This window comes from Pocillopora damicornis, chromosome 1 (assembly GCF_964200805.1).
Source record: "Pocillopora damicornis chromosome 1, jaPocDami1.2, whole genome shotgun sequence".
Taxonomy (NCBI): domain Eukaryota; kingdom Metazoa; phylum Cnidaria; class Anthozoa; order Scleractinia; family Pocilloporidae; genus Pocillopora; species Pocillopora damicornis.
In genome coordinates this window covers 18923721-18942578 of record NC_142670.1, presented here as the reverse complement: position 1 = coordinate 18942578, position 18858 = coordinate 18923721, and the positions used below count along the sequence as shown (strand labels likewise).

Genomic DNA, 18858 nt, shown 5'->3' with positions numbered 1-18858 from the left:
CACTTGCACTGATTGGATGAGATGTTTGTAGACATGTCTGCTGAGTCAGTAATTGCTGAATGCTGCATACCTAGTTTCAAATTGAATTAATTAGTAATCTGTCTCATGTCCAGGTGTACAAGCTCCTTCAACTTCCTCACAGAGTCAGCTGGAGAAAGGTACCATTCTCTTAACCTTTGATTAAGTTCGTAATTATGTAACTTCTCATAACCTTCTATGTTGATATTCGATATGATTGTAAGGTTCTGGCTTTCATATTCCATTTAGGGACAATTGAATTAAAATCAGCAAGATCATGAAAAACATTTGTACATGACTTTAGTTTCCAAATACTGGATTTGAACTCAAACTGACCACCAGTCTTACATCCAATCAGTAGCAACATTACTCCCTTAGTTAAACCACTGAATCTCACAATTATCTTGTCAGGTGAACTTGGGCCCCAATATCATGGCGACCAGCATCCAGGTACTTCATGTATATTGTTTGAAATTCGAATCAACAAAAGCTAATTTAAGCCAATGCTTCGTCTGCTTTCTCATGTTTTAATTTTCTTTCTTCTCTCTTTCATTTGATACTCAATTAATTTGTGTTTTCCCCTTCATTTTGCAGTGGGTTCAGTGACTTTCAAGCTCTCGGACTCTGGACTTAAATACTCAGGTACCATGAAATCAATACATAAAGGGAGGTTTTGGCGTATAAGATAATTTCAGGATACATTTGTAGCCTATCGTTGGTAGTTGTAGCAAGAAAGAAATTTTTTGTTCTACTTTCCCATGACACAACTGTTACCATCTGCATTGTATATATAGCTTATGGCTGCATTTGACTTCATACATATGTCCATTATAAGAACATCACCCATTGTGAACCATTTGATAGTTTCTCTTAAAATCCCTTCAGTTCTAACTTCAATAGTGCCCCTACTTACTGTGAGCATAGAAGGGGAAACTGACCTAAATATGGTTGTATGGGGGATGGGGGTTTGGGAGTAAGAGCTATATAATAACACTCTGAGTGGCAGTGGGATTAGATGAGCTCTAAAGTAGACATTAACTTTTACCTTTGCAGGATTGTGTACAGATGGTTTTTACCAAACCGTATTTCATTTAACTACCGCAAATATTTGTCCTGGAGTTTCCTTCATTGGAATCCCATTCAAAGCTGTAAGCTAGTTCACATTATACCATAGCTCTAGTAAATGTAACCGGTAAACAAAACCTGAAAATAATTATTTTTATAAAGGTGTTTTTAAAATATGCAGTATGCTAGAAGTTTGGATTCATTGTAATCATATATTACTATGTGGTGTGGTAGTCTTGATGTAACTCCAAGGGTTCTGATTGGTTCTTACTTGGTTGGTATTTTTTCTGGTGGAGATTTTCCACGGAAACAGACATAAGCTGTGCTGTATTATTTTCTTTTTCTCGAAAACTGCAAAAATTCAAAGTAAACATATATTTTCCAAGAACCATATACTAATCTACTTACTAACATCACTAGCTCAAGCCATACTGAGGAATGTTGTCCCTTAGTTGTTTTTGTATGGACCTTGCTGTACCCAGTCTGTACTGCCACAGAGGGTCAGCCTTTTCCTGACTTTTTTCAAGCAGGTATGCTTTACACAGTGAGATATTCTTTCTCCTTTTAGCTTTGTTATCACATTAAAAGAGGCCTTCAGATGGCGGTGATTGTGATTTTAAAGGCTTCACACACTCTCTCTTCTGCAGAGAGAGACATGTTGAGGTAGCTATGATTATCATTTTAACAAGTATCGGGAATGTTTTTCAATATCTCTATTTTCTACATATGTATCCATACCCATACATACTGTTCAGTTACCACATCTCCCACTCTATGTATTCCTTAAGCATTTCAAATTTCTTATTTTTTGGTTATACAGTGACCTGAATAATGCCGTCATAAATGGAGATTTTCCCGAGGATTGCCTCTTCTGGATATCTTGCATTGATTCCATGGATGGAAAAGAAGGTACATACATGATATAGGGCCACTAATGAACTACAGTATTTCCCTGAACAAGTGCCCGGGCGCTTATTTAAAATTATCAGCTAAAAGGGGAGGTGCTTATTTGAAGGAAGGTGCTTAATTGAGATAAGTTTTCCTTTCAACAAACTGTATCTTTATTTCAACTAAATCTTAAACAGAAAATAAAATGCTATACTGTTATTCATGTAGATGTTAAGTCAGTATTAACTGAGCTGTCATTATTTATCAACTGTTTTCTTCAAATGCATCCCAATAACTTTATAATCGATGAAATTACAGGTCTCTGTAGAATAGAGAATAGTGTAGTTGAGCCTGGGAAGGCTAGAGTATTTACCAAGGGCAGGGAAATAGGACAAAAATGAAAAGAACAGATAATGCACAGAAAAGAACTCTGTAAGTACATGATAATGGAAATAAATAGAAGTGAGTAAAGGAAAAGGAAGTACTTTTCTTTACTGATTCTGCTGAAGTTGAAGGTTAAATAAATTGGCCATAAAAACAGGTTTTCCTTGTATCCCTGCTAATTTAAGAAATTGAGGGGGGGGGGGCTTATTTGACATTTAGGCCCAGGGGGTGGCTTTTTATTCAGAGGAGGGGGCATTTATTAGGGCATGGGCACTTATTCAAGGAAATTCAGTAACCAAACACCAAACATGATATTAAGCTTTTACATAAATTGTGTAGATCCCAAGCTAGTCTTACCATAAGGAGGAAGTTAAATGATTTTTTTTTTCTGTTTCTAGCCATGCAGGCACTCGGTGGCCAAACTCTTGGTGTGCCTCAGATTATTCTGTGTACACCATCCATGGGGGGGTCAAGCCAACCCACACCTGTGGAGAGATATGCGGGTAAAAAATTCCATTGAGTTTTGCTTTACTCTAAGATAACTTCTATTCTGGAAAAGCCTCAGCCATTAACTGAGAATTTGAAGGTTACTGTAGGAACTCTCTTGATGCAAAAGTACGGGTATTTCCTCATAGTGCATACAAAACAAGAAAATCAAAGCTAAAGCTATTATAATTAACTTTTTTTTGTTATTTTTACAGGGAGCTTTTTTGACTTTTCCCAAATAAGTGAAGCGGTGCAAAGGGCAGCAGAAGCCGTGGAAATTGCACATGCCAACTGGTAATAGATCTTTCTGGAGTCCCTTTCTTGTTGGACAAAGCTTTAATTTTATGTGCACCATGATATTACAATATGGTACAATTTTGTCTGATACATGGACAAATTGTTCATTTATCTTTGCCTGAATGTAGCGAAGCGTAATGAAACAAAAGATAAATGGTTTCTTGAATTCCCAAGCACGAGTGCATTTGTCGGCAGTGTGTTTTAAGTGCCGGCGTGAGATTATGGGAAAGAAGTGTGATATGTAAACTAGCAAGTATATATTCGCTGAACAGTAAACAAGTTTCATTGTGGATTTTTACAAGCGGACAGTTAAATTTTGTTCTTCTTTATTGTTTGGGTGGAATCCTGTAGTCCATCTCCTCGTAACGATTTTTGGTTGTGCTTTCCTGATGATTGACAGTCATTATAAGTGGTTTTGTTTATTCAATTTACTTTGGCCGCATCGAACGTGTAGAGTTTGTTTAATTTTTTGGTGTCTAAACAGTGTAAACAGTTGTTTTTGTCTTGTGATTAGTTGGTTAGTTCAATAAATGGGCTAAGAATTGTCTGCTTATCCCGCACCGCATTTCTGGTTGTCAGTTTTTTGGGTGCGGGGAATTCAAGAAATTGATTTAAGACCTCATGTAATCAAAATAGTGCTCAAAAAATTGTTGTCAACTTACTGGACACATTTTAATAGCCCAGGCTTGCATAATTGTCAGGCTGAAAGAAATGTTCATTTTGCCCAAAAATGGCCATAACTTGGATCAAGTTTTAATCAAATAAATTAAACCAAGCTTGCATCGCAGAAAAAACTGTAAAGTCCTGAAATCTCTACAGTGTCCAATTTGCATTTATTTAAGATTATCTTGTTTTACCCTATAATGTGTCAATTGTCTCTAAACATATTTGATTACTGCTAGGAGGAAGATTTTGGAATCACGAGCTTTGCAGAGAGAACAAGATGAGGTGTTTCATGCAGCTCAGGAAGCAGATGCTTCTAAAGTATGGTTATTTCAACAGATTTTTACCTTAAAACAAGGAGATTTCTTTAGCCTTCCTCTGCCTTAACCTTCGTTATCACAGTGGTTGATACAGTCTTTATTTTCATACATGCAAGTTATAGATTGATTGGCTAGTGGGCAACAGGTTAAATGTTTTTTGATAATTATATGCGCCAAACTAGTTAGCAAGAAGGGAAAAGGATTGAATAGTAATTTAGAATTTGATTGCATCAACCATTACAAATCATTTGAGGAAATTCATTAAAATAAAATGATACAAATCCCAGCGTATCAATGAACACATTTGCATTCTTCCAAATGATGAAAAAATTGATTTCTTTTTAGAACCAGCTGCAAACAAATATTTCTGTCAATAACACTTAAAGTTAGAGACTTAAATTTGGTATCAGCTACATCTTAATTAAAAATGTTCTTACTTAACAACAGAGGAACCAACAACAAGGTGCAGCAAGGCCAACATTTCAACCTACAGAAAGAAAAGACAGAGAATTAAGCCTCCCCAAAAATGATATGGTAAGTGCTTCATATCTGAAATAATTAAGACTGTATTTGTGTTGCTTTAAAATACTCTTTCATATAATGCAAACCCTTTTGCAGCTTACTTAAATGGGGTTATACATACATTTCAACTCTCACAGCCAGCAAACATGCTCAATAAGATCTGGAAAAACATAATAATATAAGAAGAAATAGATAAAATATTTCAAAGGTATACATTTTCTATCATTATGTTGTCTTCTTCAAGATACAAGTAGCTCTTAAGATTTAATGAATGGAAAACAAATATGTTTCTGACACAGGCCGAAGAAATACGCAATTTGCGAGAAAATCGGATGAGAAAAGGACCAAAAGATGGTGTAAAGATTAAAGTTTACACGCCCAGTGGTTTGTTCAAAAGAACGTTTCACAGAGGAGGTTGCTATCAAGTAAGTATGCATGATAACCTTGAAAGCAAATATAGCTTTAAAATAATGTACACAATAATCCAAATGTTTTGATATTTTAAGAAATTATAAGAGTTATAATAGCACCACAACATGAGAAAGGAGGTTTGCTTTTAAAAAGTGCTGCTGCACATCCCCTCATGTAGCTCATATTATGCAATTTTTTATTAACTTCTTGTAGGAGGTGTATGACTGGCTTGGGAGTAGCCAGATGCAGCCATTGTTCTTTTCCCTGGAGACACAGGAAAACAGGACAGTATTTCCAACAGAGGCTATTAAACCTCCTGGAGAGGTGCTGCGGCTAGTAGAAAAGGTATTGAATCAATTAACCAATTCAAGTATTGGTGTGTGGTATTTTTAACCCTTGAATTAGGTTCAAACCCCATGTTTCTTTTTTTGCAATCAAAAACTGCAGATTATTTGATAATGCCATTCGGAGAACTTTGTTATCTTGTGAGCAATATTCAGTTTTCATCAATCACTGTATGTTGGGCAACACTCTAAAATGAACTACATGTTTGAACATTCTTTGCCAGTCAGACTAGAACTGAGTTGAAGGTTTTTTCTTTACTTCCAGTCTGAACAGGAAATGGAAAAACTCATGTCAGAGTCCCCAGAAAAAGTAAGTACACATGTTGTACTTACAAGTTGAGGCTTTTTAACACTCTGTTTCATCTCTCCTGACTTTTCATACTGCTTCATCCACATGGCCACATTTATCATAACATGTACCAGAACACCGCTATATGTGTGTATCATCTGTTGCCTGCAGATTGCAATTCTTTCTGTCTGTGTAATTTTAGCCAGACTTATTCCAGTTTTTTTTTTGTCTGGTTAAATGTTGGGATTAGGTGATATAGGAAACCTTAGCTAGGGTTAGATTTGCTTAGGGTTAGGGTTAGATTTGCCAGCAGCTGCTTGGCTACAGATGCTTACACACACAAGCCTGATTAATTTGATGACCATTATCTTGGTTATATTGTTAGTCACTAATTCCATATGTTCTCATCAAGATAATATAATTGAACATCATTATTATAAAATACTATAATAGATTACTTTTACTTTATAAGATCCTTTTAATGCCTATAATGTACATCCCTTGATATTTTGAAAGGTTATAGTGAACATTCATGTTATTAAAGCATTTACAGTTAGTAATGAATTTCCTGAACACCTGTGATGATTAAAAAAAGACCCTGTCCTTGCATAAATGACAGAAAACACAAGGGATGTTTTCAGAAAGTGTATAAAAATGTTTAAGTATGAGATTGAACGTAAAGATTTTGCATTAAAGATTAAGTGGATTGGAGAAATTTAGCACGTTTAGTTATTTTAAATGCCCCAGTTTTCTATGTTTTTAACTTTTTTAAGTGCATCTTTTTTTTCTTCTGGTCATTTTTTCCCCATTCACACAGTTTTCAAAGTTTACCTGGTTAGTCTTTTAATGCATTTGGTGATTAAATTTTAATTTACTGTTGAGAACATCTACAGTGTTTTCTGTCAATGCCAAATCCAAGAGCAATTTTGCGAGCATTGCTTTAATAATAGGTTCACATGCACACATTTATAGATAACTGAACTAGAGAAAAACACACCTGAAATTCCTCAACTCAATGTATTTCAGAAAATCTTACAGCTAGATTTAGTGTTGGAAGGTGCTTTTGTACCTGGAACTTGCAACCTGTACTATAGAGGTGGATGGTGTGTTCCTTTGCAAGGTCTCACCTAGAGCTCTATTGTTAGATTTGACAGCGGAAGGTGCTTTTGTACTCTGGAGCTTGCAACTTCTACTATAGAGGCCAAAGGTGTATTTGTCTGTAACGGCACAACTAGGGCAGGGGTTCACCTGGTGTTCTATTACTAGATCTAGCAGTGGAAGGTGCTCAAGTACTCTGGAGCTTGCTATTTCTACTATAGAGGCAGAAGGCGTGTTCCTCTGCGAGGTTTCACCTGGAGTTCTATGACTGGATTTAGCAACGGAAGGTGCTTTTGTACTCTGGAGCTTGCAACTTCTACTATAGAGGCAAAGGTGTGTTCCTCTGCAGCCCTGGGCAAGGACTCACCTGAAGTTCTATAGGTAGATTTTGTGGCGGAAGGTGCATAAGTACTCTGGAGCTTGCAACTTCGACTATAGAGACGGAAGGTGTATTCCTCTGTAGTGCTACAACTAGGGCGAGGTTTTACCTAATGTTGAATAACTAGATTTGGTGGCGAAAGGTGCTTTTGTACTCTGGAGCTTGCAACTTCTACTATAGAGGCAATAGGTGTGTTCCTCTACAAGGTCTCACCTGGAGTTCTATAGCTAGATTTGGCAGCAGAAGGTGCTCAAGTACTAATTAGCTTACAAATTCTACTATAGAAGCAGAAGGTATTTCCTCTGTGGCACCGCAACTAGTGCGAGGTCTCACTTGGAGTTCTATTACTAGATTTGGCGGCAGAAGGTGCTTTTGTACTCTGGAGCTTGCAACTTCTACTATAGAGGCAAAGGGTGTGTTCCTCCGCAGCTCTGGGCGAGGACTCACCTGTAGTTCTATAGGTAGATTTTGTGGCGGAAGGTGCTCAAGTACTCTGGAGCTTGCAACTTCTACTATAGAGACGGAAGGTGTATTCCTCTGTGTTGGTACAAGTAGGGAGAGGTCTCACCTCAAGCTCTATTAGCAGATTTGGCGGTGGAAGGTGCTTAAGTACTCTGGAGCTTGCAACTTCTATTATAGAGGCAAAAGGTGTGTTCCTTTGCAAGGTCTCACCTGGAGTTCTATTGCTAGATTTGGCAGCAGAAGGTGCTTTTGTAGTCTGAAACTTGCAACTTCTACTATAGAGGCTGAAGGTGTGTTCCTGTGCGGTAGTGTGACAAGAGCAAGGTCTCACCTGCAGTTCCAAGATTTGGTAGTGAAAGGTGTATTTGTACTCCGAAGCTTGCAACTTCTATTTCAGGGTTGCAAGGTGTTTTCCTTGGTAGGGGCTCTGCCATTGTCACTGTTAGTCCAGATTTACACTTGTTTCATTGAATTAGGAATAAAGGGGTGTTTTTCTCACTTAAGTATCCTTATCAGTTGTAGTATTGTATCATTTCAAAGATATTTTATTTTAATATTAAAATAGAATTAAGGAACTGAAAGAAATGCTGAGAAGTCTTAACTTCCCATTTGTTAGACAAAACTTGGACGTTAAATTCTCCTAGACAAAGACAAATGAAGATAATCTATTTCTGTAATCAATGATTCTTTGAGCCAGGGATGCTTCCACTCTTCTCCTATTTCCTTCCAGGTGTCATTCAAAGGAACTGGCCCTTTACAAACTGACAAAGATCTTAATTCAACCATTGGGACCAGAGGTATGTTTTGATTGGTTTTTGTTCTAGCCTTGCAAGTGCTTTTCACCTCTTATCTAGCTTGAATGCTTTAGAGTAATGCAAACAACACCATTACTACTGAAAGTAAAGTAACCAGGAAAGTTTGTATACTAAATTAAATTAATAAAATTGTACACTAAAATGGTGTTAATGACCCATTTTTCATCTTGTTTAAAAAGAGTGAAAAATAGATGTGCTCCACCATTATAACTGGATAGTTACAAGTAGATGTACACAGAAAATATTAAGATTTTTTCCCAATATTGGAATGTTATTTGACTTTGGTATACATTAAAGAATGTCCTCATCATTTGGAAGTTTAGGTCATCAGTTTTTCAAACTTCTATAATCAGGGTGACCACAAAAATAGTGTGGTCAATAGCCAGGACTTGATTGAAGAAATACAAGTAAATAACATTACATATTAGTTTAACAATACTTCAAAAAATTCAATTTTGCAGATGATAGTAACAAGAGCATTGGAAAGAAAGTTAAGAAGATGAAGAAGAGAATAAAAGAACTGGACAAAAAGGCAACAAAAGGGGAATCAAAAGACACAGATGACAAAAAGAGGAAAAGAAAGAGAAAACCAGAAGACAACAACAAGTCAAACTTAAATGCAAAAAAAATGAAAGCCAAAGAAGATGACATTGAAATGAACAAAATAAGTAGACGTCAAATGAGAAGGCTAAGAGCTAAAGAAAAAAAGAAATTATAAAGTAAAACTAATAAGTAGGAAAATCTATCTTAGGTTTTATTGCAAGTGACCATCTATATATATGTATTTCCATTAAAACATTTTTTAGCTATTTTTCTCTAAAGTAAACTTGAAAAAAGGAAACTTTTTATGGACCTTAGCTAGTTATACAACACAAATGTGAGAGAACGAGTCGTACTGCGACTTGCTCCCTCACATTTTGGCTACAACATTTAATGAACTGAAATCAAGAGTCTTAACCCTTTAAATCCCAAGATCTGATAGTTAATTCTCCCCTCTAGCTGCTACTCATTTCCTCGCTAATTAGTTATGAGAACTTGCTGCTAGATCAAGATAGCAGCTTCAACCTGACAAGATTGAATATTCACATTATCTGTTTGCTGAATAATGTATGGATATTGTAGGGAGAAGTTTTGTGTTAATCACTTCTAGGAGTTAAAGGGTTAATGCATTGTTTTTATATCTCACTCGTAGGGAATTAATTTATCATCACCTCTCTAAAATACTGAATTTCATTGTATAATTTGTTAAGTTTGATTTCAAAGCACCAGGTGTAAATTAAGATATTTTGACTGATGATGATGTTTAATGTTGTTCTTTTTATTTAAGATTTTTACCTGATACACAAATACACAACCATTAATACAAAAGAAAGAGAGCCCATAACATGTCATTAACCTTGCTGTTTTAAAATAAAAGATGGGCTTTATACATTGAATTCCGGTTGAGTGGTTACTGATCCCTTGCTTAGTTTGAGCTGGTCAAGTGGTTAACCCTTTACACTCTTACATTGTCAGTCATATTCTGTACCCTGTCTTCTTTGCATCCCCTTGGATCCCATTTCTTATAGTACAGACAAGGAGAATTTGTTTGACAATCAGGAGCCTCTTAAATTGGAGTTAATTTCCACCATTGTCTTGACTTTTACATTTGATCCAAGGGTGATACTGTAAGCAGAAAGGAGGAGCCAGTCGCAATTTGGGGGTTTTAAGGGTTCACTGATGGAAACAGTGAATGATAACCGAAATTTAGCATTTTCGTAGACCGTGCTTGAGATAGTGCTGTCAAATTACGCATTTACTGAGCAACAGCAAATGCATAATATTTAGTTTGACGTTCATTGAGCCGTACAAGGCTAGATTTTTGAAAAATACGACAATTTTTTTTGTTTAAAACTAATGCACAAGCACACAATATTCGTACATTTTATGTGTTTCGGCTTTCAATTATCAGCTTATGTAACCGCGTGTGCCAGGTACACAAAGTTCAAGAGTTTGCTACACAAAGGTATAACATAACTAGTGGCTAGATTCTATGTGCATACTACGATTAGAGACTTCATAACCCTACCTCAACAGTCATAACCTCCAAATCAGTGCTTGCTTCAATACTTGCGAAGAAGTGGTGCTTATCGTTTTTGTAAACTAAGTGAACAACTAGCCCTAGCCAACGGTGTACCGTGGGAGGTCTGGGACGGAGTCAACCCTGGATAATCCGACTCGTGATTTAGGAATTAATCAAACTCGATCAAACACTCGATTAGTGATGTAGGTTATTATAGGCCTCGATTCTCGATAAGTTAGGCTCGGCGATAAGTCGAAATCCATTTAGATAGTAAATACAGACATGGGAAATAATATCAGACACGGAAAATAATATCAGACACGGGAAATAGCAGACAATGAGGAGGTCTGAAAGAGGCCAACAATAACGGACCCTGTTAATTGATTTCCGACACGAAAATTAATTTTTCGATAGGGAAAATACCCAGACTGAATTTTGAACGGTATGTTACGCCATAAGTCATCACATTTTACAAGAAGCGTCCGAGCTGTGATCGAGCAATTAAACGGGGTTCTGGCAATTTGACCTCACAAGCGCGCTGGTAAACACATGGTTAGTGTAAATAATTGTTGTTTACAGTTTTCGAATTCAAGAGCAGTTTTTTGAGAGTCTGTTTCCGTAACCTTCCTGGATATTTTCTGTTAAATTCGTTGAGATTCAGTCTCGCAATTTCATAAGCGATTATGAATGATAAATTCGTATCGGCACCATTTTGTAGGGAAATTTTGTTAACACATTACCAGTTTACAATTCGCGAACCATTTCTGTAATCTGCTTGGATATTCTCTTTTGAAGTAATCAAGTCACACCCTCTGAATTTCATTAGTAATTAAGAAGGACAAATCCGTATATATAGCACAAGTGATTATGACTACTTCAAAAGACTTTACTATATGCCATATAGGTACAGGCAGGTGTTGTAAAAAAAGTTTGCTAAGCTTTTTCATTAGTTCACATTTATTTTTTTAAGAATTCTGTTTATCTAGCCTGTGCTGAATTCCAATTTTTCAACCAAATTTTATTATTTTTTTAATAGTTTAAGATCTCCTAGTATCATTTAATTTTCTTGTAATTAAAATAATTACATTGAATCTTGCAGATGTATGGCACATTATTTTTTCTCTGATCCTCCTAACATTTTATTGCGTGAAGGAACTGGTATTGGCTATAAAAGTATACTCAGATTAAAGTTTTTTGCACAACCTATGTATCAAGTTTTTGTTATAAAATATTGTATTCTTCTTAAAACTAGTTTATCAGAATAAGAATGAGTTATTGGGGCAGGTATGGCTTTCAAGATCAGGTAGTTTCCAGGTTTGAAAAAAAGTCGCTGCCTACTAAAATCCTCAGTTCCTTTGCCCTGAGAGCCCAACCTCATCAAAACATTGGTAACAGGAGTGATTAGCAAATTATTGATACAGACAGGAGAGCCTATTCCTACGTATATCCTCCTCGATCCTGTTGGCTTATTATGGACATGGCATTTCAAACGTGGTGTATATGCTACAAGTTTTCCATTTCCCTGACTAATTATTTTGTAATAGTGCTTATATGTTGAGGAAAATAGTTGGGTTGAAATATGATACAAAGACTTGCCAGTAGATAGTCAGATGAAAACTTTTTACAGCGTTTCATGTTAACATGTTGCAACAAATCCACCTCCTAGTAAATTCAATTATTTGCAAACAAAAGAAAATACCATCTAAAACTTTTCAACCTATTTAATATAGCCAATAACAACATCAACTCAACTACTAAACTTAAGAGAAAACTTGATTGATGTTTGGAATTGATTACTGTGATGTAAAAATGAAATCCAGGTATCAGCTCAAGTTTTCTGAAAGACACCCACATTACATGGAGTTACAGAAGAGGTTATCGAATTAAAGAACAGAAAAAAAATCTCAAAAAGACGTCGTTTATTTCCAGCCAGAAACATGAAACATGAAACAAGAGAAGCCAAAAGCGAAAAAGTTTTCAAAAATTACACAGGTTCAAACACTAGTTGAAAATTACTTTTTTTTTAAAATTTTCTACGCTAAACAGTGGAGGTTGAAACGTTGAGGAAAAACGGTGGGGTAAGCAGTCATACCTGGTAACTTCAAGAGAAGATATAAGAGAAGCCCATACGATTTTGGTGTATTGTGTTACTGACGTACCGTGCTCACTGCACGCATACACCTCAATCCACAAGTAATGTCTTAACGCAAAGTGGTTTACTGTCGTTTCCTTCAATTTTGGCTCATTTTCCCAAACCGAAATTATAAGTCACGCTCAATAGGATATAATTTCAACTATTGCTGACAGCATACACCTCATCTGAAGAAGAAAACACTCTCTATCTTCGAAAATCTTGTCACAACATCAAGAACAACGACGAAAGTCGTAAGCTGTCTGAAGATACGGCTGACTAGTATGTGTGTAGTTGTGAGAACATCGTCCCCAGGTCCAGACTTCGTCGATTCTTCCCCACCTCACCACCCCCCGAACTGGTCTTTCAATCCATTGAAGAAACTCTTCTACAGCCGGTGCTGAAGACTTTATTACGGTTTTTATTCAGTATAACGAAGGGCTGGAAAAAAAACTAACAAGAGCTCCGCTTTTAGACTTGGCTAGATCTAGATAATATTCTTAGACCTTTATAATTATTATTATTATTATTAATTGTTTCATTTCTGAGTCAAATATCAATAATATAAGCACAATATCTAAGAACGTCACTTTAAGACTTAATTATTATAATGCTCACTAACGAGTTATGAAAATTCTAATAAATGGGCTATTTAGATTATCGATAAACTACAAAATCTCTAATAAGCGACCTCTAACCCTGTGTATTTTTTGCCACCATATATCTTAAAGTTTGTTTGCATACCCAAGCTTTTTTATAAGTTATTTGATAAATCTGTACTCATGACAAACATCCTAACAAAACGAAAATAGACGTCACTCTACCTCCTATTAGGCTGCCTGAAAAGGACTTATGAAAATTCTAGAAATGAGCTTCTTAAATAGCTTAATAACTGCCAAAACACTGATTAGTGACGTCTCGTAAAATATTCTCACTTTCTATCTCTTTTGTATCCTTTTTTCTTTCAAGTAGAGATACTGTTTAAAAGGAAAATAATAATAACCTGATAACCTTACAATCCCATTCATTAAAAACTGATATTGTTCTACAACTAATATTTTTTTTCAACAGCGGGCGTTTTAATTGGTTACTTTGGGGCCACATGACATCCAACAATAGAACTAATGCCTGTGTAAAGTTCCTGATCTGAGTGGAATACATTACAAAGTCTTTGATATCAGAAGGTAGCAAAGGAATGTTTCCCGCTCGTGTTTATAGACAACCACCGTTACACGTAAACATGGCTTGACTGAGGTTAACGTCAAACCGGCATGATATTCGGGACCAGTTCTGAAGAGTTTACTATTAAAAAAACTTTCCATAATAGGATAGTTAATAGATGGAACTCATTGGACAGTTCCCTTTAAGTTATTAACTTTATAATTTAATAGAGGCGGATCACGTGCTCAAGCCCGGGTTAAATATTATTAACTTTACAATGGTTTTTGATCACACTCTAACGAGTAAACTCTAAAAAAGTTTTATCAAATCTCAGGATGTTAAGGGTTAGGGTGTTGAATATTATGATCCTAGACGGTGACATTTTTAATAACAGCCAGGGTAAGAGCATTCTTATCATCTCATGTTGAAAAAGGAACAAATGAATTAGAATATATATAAAAACTTCTGCAAGTACCACCACGGCAGCTTTTTCTTGTTAATTGCAAATCGGCTTTTGAATATCAACTGTAATACTCAAGAAACGTTTCGGAATCAGCTCTACAATTCTATAATTTGTACAAGGCCATTATCATTCGAGTTCCCACCAGTGAAACCGGAACAATCTTCGCCATTACAGTACGAGCCTCCTCCACCTCCGGCTTGATTCCAACTGGTACCACTACCTTCCCCAGAGTAACCACCACCTCCGCCTGATGCACCTTTATCCTCTGATCCACCTCCTCCACCACCAAACCCACCAACTGCTCCTGGTGGAGGGCCCCCGTTATTACCGCTATTCATACCTCCAGCTTGACCTCCGATCCAGCCTTGAGCGCGTGATCCACCTCTTTCCCCATGGGAGGAGCCTAGTCGGGTTCAACCTTGACCAAACCAACCGGCACCCACTCCTCCATGGTAGTTACCGCCGTTACTGTTGCATTCACCTGGCTGTCCCCCTGTGCCTCCATTTCGAACTCGTGAGGATTCTTTCCCCACACTACCGGTGCCATTTGAACCAGCCTGACCATCCACACCATTATATCCACCAGACGCACCCCCTCCTCCTCCGGCAGCCAGCAACAAGACATTATCTGCAGTATAAACAAAACTTCCTCCCCCTCCTCCAGTGCCAGCATTGTCTTCCACGGACACTCCTAGTTGAGCTGCTGTCTTTTTAGTGCTATTTCCACCTTTTACTTCCACCGAATCCCCTCCTCTTTGTCCCACCACAATATTTAACACCGTTCCTTTATTCAGTCTGAACTTGCCTTCTATAAATGCTCCCTTTCCACCATAATATGTTCCTGGAAGATATCCATAATCGTATGAATGTGTTCCTCCCCGCGCACCCCAGGCTTTGATGAGATAACGCGTGGTCCGTGGAACAGTGAACGTCTGTATAGTGCCAAAGCGTCCTCTTCTCCCATCGGCCGTAAAATTAACTTGGGTATGAAAAAGATTAAAAGAATTAGATTGTGCAATTAATGCAATATCTGTCGAACATAAGCCAAAATAACATCTATGAAAAATATAAATTCAATATACCTTCAAAAAGTAAAAAATATTTACGCCTGAAATGTGCTATGAACATGATAGCTGTGGAATTTTTAGGGAACAATTCTGCGGCCTTTATCTTGACTTAGTTGGATTTTTTTCAAGTATTTTATAACCTTCAATAGAGCAACGAACCGAGAGAGCTACACACTTAACAAACACTATTGAGAATAGAGTCAACACCTGGAGATTAAAGTGTAAGATGTCTACAGTTTATCATGGAGGTTTAGCCATATCGAAAAATAAACTCTTTGCAGTTATATAAAATTAAAGAATATCGAATCAAAAGAAAACAATGCAAAGACTTGAGAACATTTGCACCGAACTTTGGCGTTTAAATGAAGAATAAATTGTTGACGCGAAGCAATTTCAGATCTAATGAGGTGAAAGTCGAATAAAGCTCAGAGAAATAACTCCTAGCAACGACATTGCTTTATGAGACTTTCTTAAAAGCTTAAACTTTCTTCCCAACTTTTCATCCAACTTTGAAAAACTTAGATTCTTATGAATATGCAATTATTGCTGTCATCAACTTTCGTACATGGATGAAATATATAAACAAGATAAAAGATGGGATGGAAAAAAAATCCGCCATATGACGCTTATTCGTGGGTGACGCGATTTAAGTTGATTTTAGTTTCCTGATGTTAGATTAACAGCCAACCATCTGCTCTGTAAGGGCTGACACAACAGTTCCTAGCTGCTTCATAAATAGTTTCCAAGGAACAAATCTTAAACATTCTAGAACAATTCTAGCTTTTCTTTGACAAAGTAGCAATCTTTTCAGGGTGATTCCTATTGCACCTGACAGAAAAGCTGACAGTTAGCTTTTATGCCATGTACAATACGTGTTACTGTATATCCATTCTGTTTAACTGCTTTACTCTACCTTCGCTTATCATGTCACAATGAGCCAACACAGGAGTGTCAGGTTTGATGAAATTCAGCCAGTATATTCCACTGACCGCTTGTCCACCTTTGCTCGCCTTGATTTCCTTGCACGAGTCTGCAGACAGCTCTGGAATGGCTCCGAGGATAGCTAGAAAATAAAAAAAAAGAAAGAGAAGGTGAAGAAAAAATGCGAAATCTTCCCCTCCAAGACAATTAGCCAAATCATTTTGCCTTAACGCTCACCTCTCTTCCTATCTCGTCTGAAGGAATATCTCTCAGAGTTGGGTACAAAATCTTCAGGCCTAGCTTCCTTTGTACGGTTATTCAGCTCACATCTGTCCTGGGTGAACACATAGTTAAAGCTTTGGCATCTGACGTCACGATAACATTCCCGCAAACACACATCGCCGAATGCTGCTCCAGTGATTGTTTTAAAAATGTGTTTTTGAAGCATCTTACCAAAGATGGAGACTTCACGTGTATCACGGTGGTACTGAGTAACAACTGAGTGAAACGATACCAACATGAAGAGGAGAACTGGTAAATAAAAGAACTCTTGGACTCCCATTGTTGTTATATAATCTCACCTGAAATTAAATCATAAAGTTTGAGAGCACAGTGGTACAAATATGTGGGCTCCACTGAAAAACAGGGAACTCGCCCGGTGGCAGAATCACAAGCACTTTAACATCCGATGCAGATATAACAACATTACTCCAAACAGCCTGAAACTACGAACCTGTGTGAAAGGTGTTAAGACCATGAAGATTATTCATAATGCCGAGAAGAAACTTCTTCAGGAACGAATAAGACAATGCAACTTTACGATCAGAAAGTACGAGGAGAGCGTAAAAGAACTGAAATCAAGTTTACAATCCAAGGTGTCAACAGAGATAAACAATCAAATCTTAACTCTCTTCGAGAAAACACATTCGTCGCACTTTGAGATGGCAAAGAGCCGCCAGAGGCAAAAGTTTGACCGCCTACTGATCAGTAAAGAAGAAACTCGGTCACCGACGACAAACATTGGAGATACCAACATTGATCGGACAAAGTGGGTTATGAATCTCTCTGACCGCCCTCTTTCCGACAGTGAACGCTCGGTTCTCATGAAAGGTCTGAATTTTAGCGTAACTCCATCAAAAATTCCAGTTGATGAGATCGTGGCAGCCACTGAACTGGCCTGTAATCAACTAAAAGAGAAAAGCCAAGCCGAGAGCCTGAGAAATGAAGTAGTTAAAATCGTAAGCAAGAGCAAACCCCCAAGACCAAACATCAGCAGAGCTGAAAGGGAAGCCATTAAGGCTCTGGCGAAAGACGATTCAATTGTAATCTTACTAGCGGACAAAGGGCGCACTACGGTAATCCTAAACAAACAAGATTATCACAACAAGGTGAAGGCTCTCCTAGACGATACCAATACGTATGAAAAATTATCATCTGACCCAACCAGAGCCATCAAAAACAAACTCATTCAAACCTTGAAGGAGTGGCGCAAAGAAGAGAGAATCCCTAATTATCTTGACAATCAACTGTACCCCACAGCAGAGAATGTCCCAAAGTTCTACGGGCTACCCAAGATTCACAAGAAAGACGTACCGCTACGGCCAATAGTTTCGAGCATTGGTAGCGTGATGTACGACACTGCCAAGTTCCTTGCTAAGATTATGAAACCTCTTGTTGGCCTCAACAGTCATCACATCGTTAACAGTGAAGACTTTGTCAACAAGATTGCAGAACTTAAATTACCCCCTGGACAGAAACTCGTTTCATACGATGTTTCCTCACTGTTTACCAGTATTCCGATCAATGAAGCCATTCCAGTTGTCAGAGCCAAACTGGGAAATGACCAGAGCTTACCGGACAGATGCCCGTTAGATATCGCCCAATTATCTGTTCTACTAGAGATGTGCCTCTCGAGTACATACTTCACATTCCAGGGTGAATTCTATAAACAAAAGAAAGGAGCCGCAATGGGGTCTCCAATTTCCCCTGTAGTGGCCAATCTCTACATGGAACAGTTCGAGAGCAGAGCTCTGGACACCGCCCCCACCCCTCCAACTATGTGGTATCGATATGTTGATGACACGATGGCCAAGATTCACGAAAACGCCGTCGATTCCTTCTCAGAACATCTAAACTCCATTGACCAACACATCCAGTTCACTTCGGAACAAGAAAAGGATGGCAGGATTCCTTTCCTTGATACCTGTGCGAGTATTAACCAAGATGGTTCTACCAAGATCTCCGTGTACCGCAAACCTACGCACACGGACCAGTACCTAAACTTCCAGTCAAACCATCATCTACAACACAAAAGAGCTGTGGTTAACACCCTGATGTTGAGAGCTCAGACCTTGGTTACGGAAAACGAGGACAGAACTAGAGAAACACAGCATGTCAAGCAAGCTCTAAAAATGAATAACTATCCAGAATGGATGCTAACAATACCACATCCAAAATCTACAACAGAAGATACCGAAGAGCCTCAAAACGAGAAGAAAATCTATGTATCAACGCCATACATCAAAGGTATCTCGGAACGCCTGCAAAGAGCGTTCAAGTCACTATGTTACACTTATTCATAAACCCGTCAATTCTTTAAGATCACAATTGGT

The 18858-nt window shown here is 37.5% G+C and overlaps 2 protein-coding genes, 1 long non-coding RNA gene and 2 pseudogenes across 4 annotated transcripts in view; 2 read left to right on the top strand and 3 right to left on the bottom strand.

Annotated features, from left to right (window-relative positions):
* LOC149052507 (uncharacterized) overlaps positions 1 to 16808 on the bottom strand; it is a 53802-nt gene extending 36994 nt beyond the window's left edge. Inside the window, exons 1-2 of the mRNA XM_089203891.1 lie at positions 16484 to 16808; positions 16239 to 16388 (exon numbers count right to left, since the gene is read on the bottom strand). Of these exons, the coding sequence (XP_089060017.1) occupies positions 16239 to 16388; positions 16484 to 16808 (475 nt within the window). The remainder of the gene's footprint in view (positions 1 to 16238; positions 16389 to 16483) is intronic.
* Positions 1222 to 10662, bottom strand: LOC149052509 (uncharacterized). Its single transcript, XR_016186264.1, has 5 exons — positions 10510 to 10662; positions 4765 to 4803; positions 4559 to 4608; positions 2713 to 2840; positions 1222 to 2293 (listed from the first exon to the last, which is right to left on the bottom strand). It is a non-coding gene; the product is annotated as an uncharacterized LOC149052509 (long non-coding RNA).
* LOC149052510 (uncharacterized) lies at positions 2699 to 9762 on the top strand (annotated as a pseudogene). Its single transcript, XR_016185984.1, has 9 exons — positions 2699 to 2858; positions 3057 to 3135; positions 4041 to 4122; positions 4569 to 4655; positions 4943 to 5068; positions 5268 to 5399; positions 5664 to 5708; positions 8357 to 8423; positions 8903 to 9762. The product of XR_016185984.1 is annotated as an uncharacterized LOC149052510 (transcript).
* LOC149052508 (uncharacterized) lies at positions 14354 to 16089 on the bottom strand (annotated as a pseudogene).
* Positions 16809 to 16869: 61 nt separating the features above from the next.
* Positions 16870 to 18828, top strand: LOC149052506 (uncharacterized). The gene has a single exon (XM_089181103.1). The coding sequence runs from the start codon at positions 16870 to 16872 to the stop codon at positions 18826 to 18828; it is 1959 nt and encodes a 652-aa protein (XP_089037229.1).
* Positions 18829 to 18858: the final 30 nt, after the last annotated feature.